Raw genomic sequence first — 16,566 nt, 5'->3', positions numbered from 1 at the left:
GATTGGAAGGTAAGCCAGATTTTTAAAGTCAGGGGTCAGAGCCCGGTGGTGGGCCGAGGCAGAGTCTGTACTTCCACCTGGTAGAGGAAGGTCCGAGACCCTGAGAGGTGCCTGCCTTTGACTACTCTCTGCGCCATGGTCTGACGACGCCATCACATGGCTCCTCTAACAGCCCTTCATCACAGTCTAAACAACTGCCTTATCAATGTCACTCCCCCACCAAAAAGAAATAACACACACACAAAAAAAACTTTAAAAGGAATAATGTTCTGTTGAAGGATGTTCTCAGAAAGGAAAACTACTCTCCCTGTTCCATCACCACTACCACCTCTGCATCTCCTACCAACAGATCCCAGCAGAAGAGCTGCTCCACAAAGGTGCTACGTTTATACATTTGTTGAACTGAACACACCACAAAATCAAGATGTGGTACAGCAGCAAGAGTCTTGGTCCAGCGGTTCTCAGATTTGTCTGCTAATGGAACTCTGATGACCAAATTTTGTTCTGATAAACAAATTTTATTCAGAAATTCCATATGTAAAAGATAAATGTGATCAACCAGCTCAGAATCAAATTAAACTTTGTAGTTTGCAACATACTCAGAGAAAACACGGTACGACGCCAGCACTTTGGGCAGAAGCCGAGTACAAGAGCACTTAAATGACCTGTTCAGGTTCATACAGAGACTGGGGCAGAACTGGGATAAACAGTCCCCAGTTTCTGAATCCCATGTGGTTCTTTTCTTATTAGCTGGGCTGTCTGCCAGCAGGCTCTCAACACTCTGGGATGCCTGCACATCACCACCGGTTTGATTCCCCTCTCGAGAACTCTCCTGGCCCAGCAGCACCCCTCAGCCTCCACCTTGTGACAGCACCCTCACGGCTTCAACAGTTGTTTTCAAGGTGTTCTGCACATCGGTGCTTTTAGGAGTTTTGTGTTTCAGGTAAATTTTGATTTTTAAACACACATTTTTTTCACTAACATCTTAGAGAATTCACACTATGTTGTCAGTTTAAATTTTAAAATAACCAATGGATTAATGTATATTATCAATTAACCAGCTTTTTTAGAGAAACATAAAAATCCTTCTATTAATCTGTGCATATACTTTGGCTTCTCTCAGAAGTCACCGACTTAGAGATGCTCAGCTGGCTCAGTCGGTTGAGCCTCTGACTGGGTTTCGGCTTAGGTCATGACCCCACGGTCATGAGATCGAGCCCTGTGTTGAGCTCTATGCTAAGCATGGAGCCTGCTTAAGATTCTCTCTCCCTCTCTCTCTCTCTCCCCCCGCCCCCCACTCATGCTCCCTCTCTCAAATTAAATAAATAAAATAAAAAATAAATAATAATTTAAAAAGAAGTCACTGACTAGAAAAATTACAGCCTCCTGCTTGTTTTGTTGCTGCTGCTGCTTCACGTGTCGGCTCATCAGACACACAATCCAGGTGAGCCACAGGGTTATGCACACCTGCTTGGCTGATGCTCCCCCAAGGGCTACTGGCAAGCTGATGCACAGTGCCTGGCACATAATAGGGACTCCATGAATTCTGACTCATGAACTCAGTGTCAAGTGAACCCCCAAGTACTATCATGATAACAGCATAACAGAGACAGTTTCGTTACTTGTGTTGAAGTTTGGGGTGCCTTGCTATAACCTAAGGTACGCTTCAAACTCTGGCATAAAGATAAGTGCACCCAATGCTTCGACAATGACATTTTGCTGCTTAGCATGGTCTATACTGTGCTCTTTGGCTCCAGAGTGGACCTTTGAAACCCAGAAAATAACCTCGGTGCTCAGTTCAAAGACATGCTGGGGAGAATTCTAAGCCCAAGGGAATGGAGAAATACAAGGGCACATTAGTCCCCTGATCTCCTGAGCTCTCTGGCTTCTTGTGTACTCTTTACTCTCTGTTACCTCCTCGCTGACAGGAAACATCAACTACACAAGCCCCATGTGAGGAATACAAAAAATATTTGTCGAACTGATTTCTTTTTAAAGTCAGAGAAAGAAATCCAGAAAGTCAGCTGCAGATGAAAAACTGACAGCTATGGCTCTCTAAGGGGATGTGTAGTTTTGAAAAATATAGTTCATAAATCGTCTATTGAGTAAAAGGAAGAAAAATAGAACGGTTTTGAATTCCCATGCAGTCAAAAATATAATAAACAACACAGCTACTTATTGTTAATAAAAAATAAAATGCCGAAACAATTCAGAATACCCCATGTATTTAGTGTTAAGTGTTTCCTAATAAGGAATATACTTGTTTAAAAAATCACAACACAAAATTGGTATTTTCCTCATTTTCCACAGGTAACTGCTGTTCATTTTCTGTGTATTTTTCCAAAAAGCTTCCTTCACCCATATTAATGCATATACATAAATACACACACACACACACACACACAAACTATATCTGGATTCAACAAATAACTCCTGAAGGCCTATGCAATGAGGAACACAAGGGTCAAGGTGAATGTGGGTCCTGATTTAAATTTTTCACAAAAACAATATCCAATATATTACTCACAAAACATTTTTTAAATGTAAACTTCACCACCACCACAAGAATTAAGTAAACTTGATAGTACTACCACAATTTTATACATCAGGAAACCGAAATGAGAGGTCCAGTACTCTGCCCAGAAACTTACCTAGTATCTACAGGAAACCAAGTCAGGCCTAGCACACAAGTGACAGAGGACTCCAGAACTAGCACTCTCGCCATGAAATAAAGGTGGTAAGTAAGTGATAATAAAAGTGATGAGCAATAAAAGTTTGCAATCTAGGAGATAAGTTTGAATTCAGAAATCAGATAATGATTAACTAGTACTTATATGACAGAGCTTACCTAAAGGCAGCAACTAGTGGTGCGTAAATTGAGTCTCCATCATAAACGTATAAATGATCCCAACTACACTCTGTAGCAAAATGATTAAAACGAAGTCTCATTATTCTATTTGGCCTGAAAAGAACAAAAAAAGAGTAATTTATAATAATCAGCATAACTACCAGACATTTGAGAAGAAAACAGACATAGATTTTTAAAGATAAATTTACACAGAGAGAAGAAATTAATAGTATATAAACAACATTCCTTTATCTGTCAAAGATTTACTTTTCTTTGTACTTACTATGTGCGAGACCACTAATCATGCAACAGTAAACAAGGCGGACAGGTCTATGCTTCTTCAGGCCCTACAGCCCATACAGTGGCTGTTCTTTAACAGCCTGTGAACCAACCAGTTAGCTGTTTCATTTCTGCACTTCCTTTCCTATTCAGCTTAAGATTTCACACTACATCATTTCACACACACAACTGCCAATTCTCTAAACTTGCCTACCCTTCTGCCTTTTCATGGAGCTACCTGGCAAAGCCCCGGTCTAGAGGAAACCAGTGATCTCCTTTGACTCAAATTAAATGCAAAGAAAACTAAGCTGTGCTGGAGGTAGTCACAACACTGGATAGGCTGGTTCCAGGACTGGTCACAGCTCACCAACTTCAAATCGGCACTTTACTTCTGCCAGCAGTCAGTCCTACTACTAATTCTCTCTCTCCTTCCCCACAATTGCTACTAACTCCTAATTACTATTTCAAACCACTCAGTCTCACCTCCTTGCTTAAGCTCAGCACTCAAAAATCTCTCAACTCCCCATTTTCCAAAACAGATACACCTGTCTATTCCTCCTTCCATCTCTTAAACATTTCACATCTTCCTCTCTTCTGGAACTTCCCACATCCATATTTAAATGTCCTTAGGTCTCACACATTTTACCAAAAAAACAACAAAACATAAAAACTTCAAATTTCAACTCTCCTTCTAGCCATTACCCAACCTACCCCTCCTCTCTCCTCTGAAGAGAGTGAACCTCCACACAAGACTTTGCTTTCTGTTTCCTCACATCCTACTCACCCACTTTGTTCTCAAACCTGGCTTCCACCCAAACACTCCACTCAAAAAGCTCTTGGTAAAATCAGCACCATTTATACCCTGGTGATGTCTAATTATATGTCTCCAGTCTAGGCCTTCCCTCTACCCCACACGTATCTACCTAACATCTCTAAGCAAACAATTAAGTACATAAGCAAGTTAACTCAGCTGATGATAACTACCATGAAGAAATGAAAGGAATGTGATGTGTCCAACAGGTGGCAGGGAGTTATCCCAGAAAGCTTCGGAAAAGATGAGAATGACAAGAGATAAGCCATGTGAAAAAAGCTGGGGAACAATGTTTCAGGCAGAGGGAAGAGCACAGTCTTAAAGTCTTAGTGAGAAAGGGACTGATGTGTCTAGGCAACGTGAAGAAAATCAGCGTGTCTGCAACAGAGCAAACAGAGGAAACCACAGGAGACAAGAAGCGAGAGGTGGGCAAGGGGCAACGGCAAAAACCGGGAGGCCAATTTCAAGGCTATCACCGTGGCCCAGAAAACAGAGAATGGCTGGGGTCTTACAACAACTGTAGGGATGAAGGTGAAAGGGAGATCGCAAATGGATTGGGAAGACACTCTAGAGGGAGAACAGACAGAACTTACTGGCAGGCTGAATATGGAGATAAGAAAGGAAGGAATTAAACTTTTTTGCTTAGGCTCGGGAGGAACCACCACCAAGGGCACACTGGGAGGGATGCTGGAGAAAGACGTCAGATAGAAATAAACTGACAGAAAGGGCAAGAGCAAACAACTCCTTAAAGCAGCCATTCTCAAAGTGGGGTCCTCACAATGCCAGAGGCCTTGGGACCCGTTGGCATTTACTGATGGTGCAAGAGCAGTGGTGGGTGAAACTCCTGGTACCTGAGAACAGAGCAGGGCAGAGGCACCAAACCGTACCAGTAATCGCTGTTACTCTTTAATACTACACGTTCACAAGGAAAAAGGAGTTTCATTTAAGAGTATCTTTATTAAGCGGTAAAACCTGCTAATTTTATTAAACTGTGGCCCACGAATACACATCTTTTGAATATTCTGCCTGACAGGCTGGGAAGTGTGCATAAAGCACTTCTGCTGTCTAACAAAGTACTGCGGGCTCCAGGAAAATCGCTTTTGCAATTGTTTGAGTGCTGAGCTGAACCTATCGCTTTTTTCTCGAACACTACTTATCATTTTTACTTGAAAGGACAACTGACAAACTATGGTTACTCAGACTTGGATATCTGGTAGATACTTCCTTAAAAATGAACAAAGCAGGTCTGTCACTTCAAAGAAAACAACTGGCAGTATTTGTTGCCAAAGATAAAATACAGGCTTTCAAAGCAATAATTAGTTTTGGAAAATCTGTCTCTGCCACCCAGATAAAACTTCCCAATGCTTAAAATTTTCTGATGAGATTAAATGGTGACATTAACCGGGGCGTCTGGGTGGCTCAGTCGGTTAAGCATCCGACTTCAGCTCAGGTCACGATCTCACGGTCCGTGAGTTCGAGCCCCGCGTCGGGCTCTGGGCTGACGGCTCAGAGCCTGGAGCCTGCTTCGGATTCTGTGTCTCCCTCTGTCTCTCTGCCCCTCCCCTGTTCATGCTCTGTCTCTCTCTGTCTCAAAAATAAATAAACGTTAAAAAAAAAAAGTTAAAAAAAAATGGTGACATTAACCAGTGTGATTTTTTTCATATTGTATCATGAATTGTATCAAAATTAGGAAGATCTGAATAGTTCAGGGAACCATTATTTTCTAAATAACCCATATAACCTGTTACAAAACCATGCAAGGCTTAAAAAGCCATTCAAAAGTATAAGAAAACTCAAAAGATTTTAAATTCCAAAAGTTCATTAATAATGTTTTAAATTCCACACTGCAATTTACGTTTAAGAAATTAGCACTTGTCAAGCTTTGATGCAGTGTCAAAGAAGACCATCCAAAATTATTTAAAAATGTTATTCAGATATCCTTCCTTTTCCTACTACACATTCAAGTAAAGCCTAATTTTCTTCACATGCTTCAACCACAATAACATATTCTAACAAACTGAATGCAGAAGAAAATATGATAATCCACCTATCTTCTACTGAGCCAGACAGAGAAGTTATTTTACAAAAATGTAACACGATACCATTCTTCTCACTGATGTTTTTTTAAATATAGGGTTTGCTTTTTCATAAAAATATGCCATTTTGTGCTAACATGTAGTAGGTTTATTATTGCTTTTAAATGAGTTAATAAGGAATTTCCTTAGTTTTTATATATAATAAACACAGATATAACCCACACAAACAAGAGTTATTTGGAATTTTCAAAATTTAAGAGTGTAAAGGGGTCCTGAGACCAAAAAGTTTGAGAAACACTGCTTTCAAGATGTGCCACGGAGAGAAGAAGGCAAGAGCTGGAGGGGCACAGGAGGCCCAGAGAAGAAGCTATTTTTATTTTCCTGCCCACAATAAAAATAAGTACTTAGAAAAATGATATAATATTATAATTTTCTAATGGTATAAATCATTTAAAATATTCAACAGTTCTAAGTATGATAACTGAAAATATACAAACTTCTGGTGTGTACAATTCATTCACAGCTTTAAATCAACACAAAACAAAAAATGAAAACAAAAATTGTTTTCAAATTCACAATGAAGGTTAATAAAATCATATTCACTTGTCAAATGAAAAGTTATCAAATAAAAAATATTTTAAGTACTCTATGCTACAGGTTGTTAATTTTACTTGTAAAAAAAGTAACGCCACACTGAGCTCTAAAAAAAAAAAAAAAAAATTTAAACCAGCCATTACTACTTACTGTCCTTCAATGAGCCATGTACATTTTGTTTTATATTTATAATTTCCAGGTCCATCTGTTACAAACCCAGAAGATCCAGTTAGTCTGTAATGCAAAAAACAAACAAACAGAAAACAAAAAACAAAAATGTAAGTCCATCCAAGTTGCACATACTAATCTTTCTTAATTCTCAAATAATGCAAGTTAAGCATAGTAAGTACATTAATGCACACTATAACCAGAAGAAAATGACTGGGTAGTTATAGTCAGATTATACTAATCTAGATGAAAAAAATAATTTCCATAAACTTAAGAAAGGGGGGTACAAATACATTAAAACCAACAGGAATTGAAAAAAAAAAAGCGTATCTAAATCTTTCTAGCTGAGATAGGAAAATCATACTTTGAAAATGGCTACCATGAAAATGGCTACAAGAACTTACTTATAAATATGAGCTGGTTTTTAAAAAGATCACACAGGTATAGTTACGACTAAAGGGTATTTAATACAATAACACTGTGGAAAGCAGAATTGTGACAGGCAAGCACATCAAGCCACAATACACAACGGACCCATCACAGCCATTTGGCTGCCACTTCTGAAGGCAATCCACCACGTCCCACGAGCAGTGACTGTCAGCACCTGTCTTCCCACACTCGTGCCAAGTCTGAAGTTTAATATTTTTAGGTCTTGACTATATGATAGGCATATACTGATATCTCATTAATGTTTTGGCTGGTACATACCTTGATGCTTAAGTGTCTTCTCATATGTTTTGGTCATTTGTATTTCCTCCTCTCTGAATTAAAATTCCATATTCTTTGCCCACTTTGCTACCAAGTTGTCTTTTTCAAATTAATGTTTAGGAGCTCTTTTTATATTAAAGAGCTCCCATCTGCATGTAAAATGTACTATAAATACATTTTCTCAGTTTACTTTTTTCTTTATATTTTGTGTCTGGTATCTTTTCCTATATAGAACTTTTGAAATTTAAGAAGGATGCTATTTCCTTCCACACTGCTGTTTCCAGATCATCTTTTGTCCGTCTTCCATCACCAATGTCAGCCTGTCTGAAACAGATGCTCTCCTCTGGGTCTGCCTCCCTTACTTTCTGACTTATCTACTGACATCCCAGTTATTCCTTCTTGCCCACTGATATTAGCATCTAGTTCATTCAACTACATCAACATATAAGATGTTCTAATCAGAACCCAGTTTTTCCATTTCTTAACTTCACCATTAACAGTCTTTTTTTCCACCCATATTAGTCACCCACTCCTCTGGGTCCTGCCATTTCCTGTAATAGCATGAGCACCAAAATCTGCATTTTAGGCATCCTACATTCTGGCCACCATCTCTTCTCTCTCAAGTTCATTTAGCCTAGTTCTCCCTTTCCAGTGAGTCATCATCCCCATGGGGACCTCCAATCCACTGAACTATCACTTCTTCATGCTCATCACCCACCACACACACATTCGACTTTCCCACTTAGTTAAGATTCCATGGTCCATCACAATTATCATCACCTTCAAATCCTTCTTGGACTTTTGCCCTTCTCTCCCTCTGCTGTACTCACCTGGATACTGGTATCTCCATGTCTTACTCCCAACATCCATTCTAACCCAAAAAGATTAGTCTGAGCCACTCATGGTTTCCTATGCCCCCTGACAATAACTGATTAGAAACCTAACACAACTGACAGAAAAACAGAAATAGTAATGGCTTAACCAAGATAATAAAGTCCAAAGGTAAGAAATACAGAGAACACAAAAGGATTTCCATAATCATGAGGGACCTAATGTTCTTCTATCTAGTTGCTTTGTCATCCTCAACATGTGGCTTCCACCTCATAATCCAAGATGGCTGCTCAAACTCCAGCTTTTATTCCCACATTCTACCCAGCAGGAAGGAGGAAAACAAAGTGCACATTCCCTCCTTCTAAGTCAAACAAGACAATTCAACTTATATCCCATCAGCCAAAACTTAGTGACATATCTAAATGTAGAGGGAGGCTGAGAAATATAGCCACTATTCCAAATGACCATGTATTCAGTGAAAAATCAGGATTCCCTTCATTAGAGAAGTGGAGAAAGGAGACGAAGGGTCATTACTAGTTTCTGTCACAGCACATAATCAAATACTTAAATGTCAGGGGAAGTCTTGATGGAGGCCTTCCAGGAAGTATTTTCTCATTAACAAAGACAGTGTGGTAGACAGGGAGATTTGCCACATAATCTCCCTTCTGAGGAAGGACTAACAGCCTGGTCAACAGTTTTTACGGCTCTTACAGTTCCTTCAGGAGCTGCCTTGCCCCAGGTCACACCCTGCCCAGGTGGTCCATACCACAAAGGGTGGAAAGTCTGGAGCAATCCAACAAAAAACAACTCTGACAGTCCTTGTTTCTGAGCTCCCCTTTGTCAGGCCTACACTGAAGTTCAACTTCTTCCTTTGCCCAATTCTGCTCTCTGCACCTTCCTCTCACACTGTTATAACCAATCTGTGCCCCAAACACAAATCTCAGTAATGCAGCCATTATGCTACAAGGCTGAACAGGAAGCCAATACCAAGGATGACCAACCAAAGGAATGCAAAGGTCCATGAACGCAGCATCAACCAACCACAGAGACCACTCCCAGTTTATGGGCAAATAAACTTCCCACTGGTTACTGGTTTATTGTATATGTATGTGTGGACATAGTGTAGGCCCTTCTAGCTCACAATGTTTTCTGGCTTTCTACTATGCTTGTTTTGCTCCTAAGGGTTGCTCTGGACTGCACATAGACATGCTCAGGTATTTGCAAATCAGCATCACTTTTAGAAAAGAAATAGGTCATTTTTATTTTAAATATCTACTCAGTATTTTTAAATCTAGCATTTACATAATTTTACAGACAATGCATAGTTATGATCACAGACAAGCTGTCAACTAAACGACGATTCACCTTTTGTAACTTTTCTCCCCAAGTATACCCCCACCCACACCACATTAAGATAAACATTTAACCACCTAGTAAGCATTCTTAACTATTTTTCTTCATATTCATGAGCCCATGATATATGCACAGTTCTCTTAATTTTTGGCTACACATATTATACAAACTTTTCTGCATCTTCCTTTTCTAACCCAACAAAACTTTGTGAGAGTCTCTCCGACTAAACAGGTATTAGTCTAATTCACTTTTTGTGAAGCATATTCTAACCTATGGAGGTAGTGGTTTTTTCCTGCCTTTCTCCTACTAACATTTATTTTGTTTTCAGTCAGTTGGCATTATGCACATTGCTGCAATAAATATCCCTATACATATGGCCTTACTTGTGCTTTAATTTCTAAGAATAGAATCTTAGGAGGAGGATTACTGGGCCAAAGGAATATGAATTTTAATTGTTAAATAAGCTGCCAATTTTCAAAAGGCTGTAACAACTCACATTTGCATCAGCAATACGTGAGAATATGCTATTTTCCACATCCTCTCTGTATTCTGGTTACTTTTAAATTTTTAACTTGAGGGGCAGCTGGGTGGCTCGGTCAGTTAAGCACCCAACTCTTGATCTCGGCTCAGCTCATGATTTCATGGTTTGTGAATTCAAGCCCTGCGTCAGGCTCTACGCTGACAGCATGGAACCTGCTTAGGATTCTTTCTCTCTGCCTCTTCCTCGCTCGCGTGCACTCTCCCTCTCAAAATAAATAAATAAACATTTTTTAAAAAATAAATAAATAAATAGGGGTGCCTGGGTGGCTCAATCTGTTAAACATCTGACTTCAGCTCAGGTCATGATCTCAGAGTTTGTGAGTTCGAGCCCCGCGTCAGGCTCTGTGCTGACAGTTTGGAGCCTACAGCCTGCTTCGGATTCTGTGGCTCCCTCTTCCTCTGCCCCTCCCCCGCTGGCACTCTGTCTTGCACTCTCTCAAAAACAAATAAACATTAAAAAAATCAAACAAACAAAATGAAGTTACATTTGTAATAAATAAATAAATAAATAAATAAATAAATAAATAAATAAATTCTTTTAACTTAAAATTCCCTATATTCTAGTGAATGGCTAACAAATGGTTACTGAAAATTTAGAGAGACTTGAAAAGGGAAGGCTAGGAATATCAACTAAATTTTCAGGTCAAGTTTTACATTCTCGTTGGCAATCCAGGTGTAGATACCAGTACTGCCTGTGCTCACTTCACTGGCAGTCACACAAAGACACTGGATTGAAACAAAGGCTTTTCAACAATACAAAACCAGAAATGTAAAGAAGTAACTCGCTGCTTCTACCAACTTTCCAACTCAAGAATACGCTGAGGGTGATTATGTGGTAGAAACAAATACAGGGAAGATAGGGGAACCCTCCAAAGGAGACGGGTTTCAAAGAAGTCAGCTTACAATTATTTCTACTTTATTTGTATTATTACCAGGCAATGTGGCCTATAAAAAAAAACCCTCAACTTTTCTCACCTGTTAAGATTTTCTTTGTGGTCAAGTATGTTGGACATTGATAAACTCTGACCAAAGTTCCTTGGACGTTAAAAATTAAAAAAAAAAAAAAAAAAAAAGACTGGGGCGCCTGGGTGGCTCGGTCGGTTAAGCGTCCGACTTCGGCTCAGGTCATGATCTCACGGTCCGTGGGTTCGAGACCCATGTCAGGCTCTGTGCTGACCGCTCAGAGCCTGGAGCCTGTTTCAGATTCTGTGTCTCCCTCTCTCTGTGACCCTCCCCCATTCATGCTCTGTCTCTCTCTGTCTCAAAAATAAATAAACGTTAAAAAAATTTTTTTTAAAAATTAAAGATAATCTATTGTAGGAAATGTAAACTACTATGTATGTGTAATTTAGTTTATTGAATTCACTATTCAAACCCTTTATATTCTTACCTGTTACCTACAAGATCTAATTCTGAGAAAAGTATATCAAAATCCCATACCATGACACATTTGCCACATTATTTTTGCTTTATGTATTTAGCTATTTAGCCATATAAGCTCCATAACTATTAGATCTTCATAAATTGTCTCTTTTATCATGATAACCCACTTATATAGTTTGATGTTCACATTCCACCTTGTCTACTGACAACCGATTTTTTTGTTGTTTTCCTGGGCCATGGCTCTTCATCCAACTCTATTTTTCATATTTCCTTACCAAATTTTCAAGTCTCTTTCTTCTAAACAGGATATGGTTAGGTTTTGTTTCTTAACCTGACAGTTTTACTGTCATAATATAATCTATTCACATACAGTATGATATATGACTGCTATACTGATTTGATTTCTTCCAACCAAAAATTGAAGTCAATCTTAGTGAGGAGTAATTCATATACAATAAATGGCACCTTAAATGTGCTATCTGTTAGGTTTTGACAAATGTACACACGTGGGGAACCCTCCCAAACAACACATAAAACAGGTCTTGTTACCCCGGAAAGTTCCTTCACACACTTTGCAGGTAATCCCTCCCAATACTGATCTTATTTCCATCACTATAGACCAGTTTTCTACAACCTAATAAAGTCATACAGAGACACTCTTGTGCCTCACTTCTTTTGATCAGCAAAATGTTTTCTCAGTATTGTGTGTATCCGCAATTTTGCTCCTTCCTATTGCTGAGTAGTATTCTACTGCATGAATATACCACAACCTGTTTATTCATTCCCCTGTTCACGGACGCTTGGATTATGTAGTTAGAGGCTCTTATGAATAAAGATGCTAAGAATACTGTGTACAAGCTTTTGTGTGGGCATGTGTGGACATTCCTCTTGAATAAATACATAAAAGTGAAGTCGCTAGATCAAATAATAGATATATAGTTAAATTTAAAGAAACTGCCAAAACGTTTCCTAAGTGGGTGTACCATCTTACACTCCCATCCCATCTAAGTGTGAATCTTCTCTGCTCCCAGGTCTCCCAACACTCCCCTGGTCTCAAGCACAGGTAAGATTCTGCCCATCCATTTAGCAATATATTGACCTTGTGGAGGTCAGGAACACCTACTATACTCCATGAGTGCAACATCACACTTTCCAGGATCTGCTGCTTCATCATCCATGCCCCCTGCTACACTGGCCCAGTTATACATCAGTTCTCTCTGTCTGGAAGGATCACAACAGATCCCAGATCCTGTAAGTTTCCTGTAGGCCCCCACAGCAAGCTGGCTCAAGAAAAGCAGAGTGCTTGCAGTTGGGAGAGCCAAGGAAACAAGTCTCATACAGGCTGCCATGTTCCTCATAGCCCCCTTGGCTCCTCTTCACAGCTAAAGTCCATTTAAGTTTGGATTTTCTGTTGCTTTCAAGTAAAAACCATCCCAGTTACTAATTTCACCAATTCTGAAATGAACAAATTTTTCCTAATAGTCCAGAAACCAGGATGCACTGTAAAATCAACGGCATGTCACAATTTAAAGGAAGTGCTTTTTTTTCTTTCTTAGTAGTACACGAGGTAAGAGTGCATTTTACACTCAGTGGCATCTTAGCGAGCTGAAATTACACATATGGCAAACCCTAAACCTGGCTGAACCCAACTCTGCTTACTTAGTATATGCAACCAAATAGCTGGATAAAACTAGAGACACAACATTGTGCTGACTGGTCTTACTTCACATTTATAAACACACATCTCAAGTAGATTCTCAGCACTGCACGACAACAATCCTTCCATTTTTCTGGTCAATTCTCTTTTATACCTTATTTTCTTTCAACTTTCCAAACCCTCTTCCCCCTCTTCAATTTCAGTGGATGATCAGTGAATTGCTTTACTTATTCGTTTCATATCTATTTTTCCCCAGTGGAATGTAAATTTCATGACAGTGAAGATTTTTGTCTGTTCTGTTCACTAATTCCAGTGCCTAGAAATGTGCCTGGCGTCCTAACGGCACTAAGTGAATAGTAATAAAAGAAAGAAATTAGGAGAGAACTATATTTTCTTCCAATTACTAAATGCATGTACTTTGCCTTCCAGTTATAATGGATGAACTATCTAAATCCATCTAAGGTTAAATTTTCTACCTGGGCCTACAATCCTCAAATTCTACTCAATCAGGGCACCAGCAGAACAAACCTAATTCCAACCCCTACCCCACACTTCTCTCTACTGGATTAGCAGAAGATGAGCTGTCGTATTCCCTTCCTAAAAAACAAACTCCCTTGGGGTGCCTGGGTGGCTCAGGTGGTTGAGCATCTGCCTTCGGCTTGGGTCATGATCTCATGATTTCATGGTTTGTGAGTTCAAGCCCCACATCAGGTTCTCTGCTGTCAGTGCAGAGCCCACTTCAGATCCTCTGTCCCCCTCCCCCTTGCCCCTGTCCTACTTGTGCATGTGCTATCTCACTCTCTCTCTTAAAAATAAACTTAAAAAAAAAAAACCCAACCCTCCCTTTATCTCATATTCCTCTCACGTTGCTGCCACTTCTTTGTTCACTTTTACAGCAAAAGTCTTGAGAATTATCCACTCTCACTGACAACACTCTCACCTACTAATTTCTTAACACATTCCAGCTAGGCTTTAACCCTAACCTCCTCAGCCACCCCCCCACCCCACTCCCCCACCACCAAATCCTTTTGTTAAGTTATATAAACATTTGAAATAGCTGATGCCTCCCTCTTTCTTAAAACACTTTCTTCACTTGGTTTCCAAAACCCTCCACTCTCAATTCACAGACAACTTCTTCTCAATCCCCTCTGCTAAATTCACCTGCTTGTCCCAATCTCTAGTTGTAGGAATGCCCCAGGGCTCCAACCTCAATCTGCTTCTCTGATGGAAGTCATATTGATCTCATACTGGCCCAAAACTTTAAATACCACTTCTATATGTTTTTAACAATGAAATTTTCATTTCTGTGATATGGTAATACCATTCTGATTATCCCAGGCAAAAACTATGACTAATACAAGCATATCTGCTGTTAAAAAAAAAAAATAGGGGCACCTGGGTGGCTCAGTTAAGCGTACGACTTCGGCTCAGGTCATGATCTCACAGTCCGTGGGTTCGAGCCCCACGTTGGGCTCTGTGCTGACAGCTCAGAGCCTGCAGCCAGCTTAGGATTCTGTGTCTCCCTCTCTCTCTGCCCCTCCCCTGCTCATACTCTCTCTGTCTCAAAAATAAATAAAAACATTAAAAAAAAAGACTTTCATTTTTTTCCCAATATTTATGACTTTATTATTTTTCTAGCCTTATTACAATTAGTTAAGATCTCCATTATGATATGGAAAAATATTGGTGATGGTAAGTATCCTTGTTCTGTTCTCAATCTCAGGGAAAAGCTTTCAGTATTTCACCAGTGTGATATTTACCCCGAGTTCTTTGCAAAACCCTTTCTTAATACCAGATTAAGGAAGTACCTTTGTATCCCTAGTTTGCTAAAGATTTTTAACATTAGTATTGAGTTCTATTTTTTCAAAAAAAAAACACCAAAACTGTGTATCTAATGATCATTTGCCTTTTTTCCCTTATTCAATTAATGCTGTGAATGATACTGATTTTCAAATATTAAATTGACCTTGAATTTCTCAAATAAACCCAACTTGGTCATGATTCTTCTGATATTTTGCTGGATACAATTTGCAAATATCTTGTTTAAATTTTTTTATATGTTGGTTAGACTGACCTGCTTTTTCTTTGTCAGGTTTTGATAACAAAATTATGCTGGCTATATAAAAACAAGAAAGAAATGTTACCTATTTCCTTATGCAGAAGTGTCTGTATAAGATTGGTGCTATTTCTCCTGTAAAAGTTTGGAAGAATTCACTGGTAAAGACATCTGAGCCTGAAGTTTTCTTTTAAGCAAGTTGGTTTTACTAGAGTTTGCCATTTCATCGGATTTTTTCAAATTTATCAGAATAAACTTATTAGTAATATCCTCCTATGATTTTTCCAATGTATCTAGAATCTATAGTGATACCCTCTTTATCATTATTGACATCAGTAATTTGTTTTCTTTTTCTCTTTATCAATCTCTCCAGCAACTTACCAGTTTTCTCTTTTCTTTTTCTTTTTTCTTTTGTTCTAGATTTTATTTTTTTAAGTAATCTCTACAACCAACTGGGGCTCAGACTCACAACCCTGAGATCAAGAGTCACACGCTCCACTGGCTGAGCCAAACAGGCACCAGTCAATTTTGTCTTCTCTACTCTAATGACTTTTAATATATTTTGCAGTTCTTCCATATTCTTGAGTTGAAAACAGATCACTGATTTTCAATCTTTCTTTTTTAATGCATGCATTAAAAGCCCTAACTTTCATTCTCAGCATCGCATTAGTTGTATCCCATCTTCTGACATATAATACTCTCATTAACATTGAGTTCAAAATTTCAAATTCCCAGGGTGATTTCCTTTTTACTTCATGAATATTTTGAAGAGCACAGTAACTATATGGTGTAGTATTCTCCATATGTCAATTAAAAGTGTTTTAATTTTTTAAATGTTTTTGTTTATTTTTGAGAGAGAGACAGAGAGAGACAGAGAGAGCATGAGCAGGGAAAGGTCAGACAGAGAGGGAGACACAGAATCTGAAGCAGGCTCCAGGCTCTGAGCTGTTAGCACACAGCGCGACTTGAGGCTCAAACTCTTGAACTGCGAGATCATGACCTGAGCCGAAGCTGCACGCTCAACCAACTGAGCCACCCAGGCACCCCAAGAGAAGTGTTTTAAAATCTTTGTTCTATTAATCAGAGAGAGGAGTATTAAAATATTTTTTGGCATCAATTGATGTTAAAAAAGCAGGAGGAAAACCTAATGAGGAGCAGAATATATGCATGGTTTTAAAGTGTTTCCCCACATACTGCTTACTGGTTGCAAGAAGGAAATAAAATAGTGAGTACATAGTGGGAAAAAAAAAGATAATACCTCAAACAGGAGAACAAAATTAATATAAAAAATAAGGAAGACAC

The 16,566-nt window shown here is 39.0% G+C and overlaps 1 protein-coding gene across 5 annotated transcripts in view; it reads right to left on the bottom strand.

Moving 5' to 3' along the window:
* ATRN (attractin) overlaps nucleotides 1–16,566 on the bottom strand; it is a 159,825-nt gene that overhangs the window by 117,766 nt on the left and 25,493 nt on the right. For all 5 annotated transcript variants that reach the window (XM_027069657.2, XM_015078127.3, XM_027069653.2 and 2 more), the window contains exons 2-3: nucleotides 6,719–6,802; nucleotides 2,849–2,962 (exon numbers count right to left, since the gene is read on the bottom strand). In XM_027069657.2, the coding sequence (XP_026925458.1) occupies nucleotides 2,849–2,962; nucleotides 6,719–6,802 (198 nt within the window). The remainder of the gene's footprint in view (nucleotides 1–2,848; nucleotides 2,963–6,718; nucleotides 6,803–16,566) is intronic.

Source organism: Acinonyx jubatus, chromosome A3 (assembly GCF_027475565.1).
Source record: "Acinonyx jubatus isolate Ajub_Pintada_27869175 chromosome A3, VMU_Ajub_asm_v1.0, whole genome shotgun sequence".
Classification (NCBI taxonomy): Eukaryota; Metazoa; Chordata; class Mammalia; order Carnivora; family Felidae; genus Acinonyx; species Acinonyx jubatus.
Note: the sequence above shows the minus strand (reverse complement) of the source record. Positions and strands in the feature narration are given on the sequence as shown.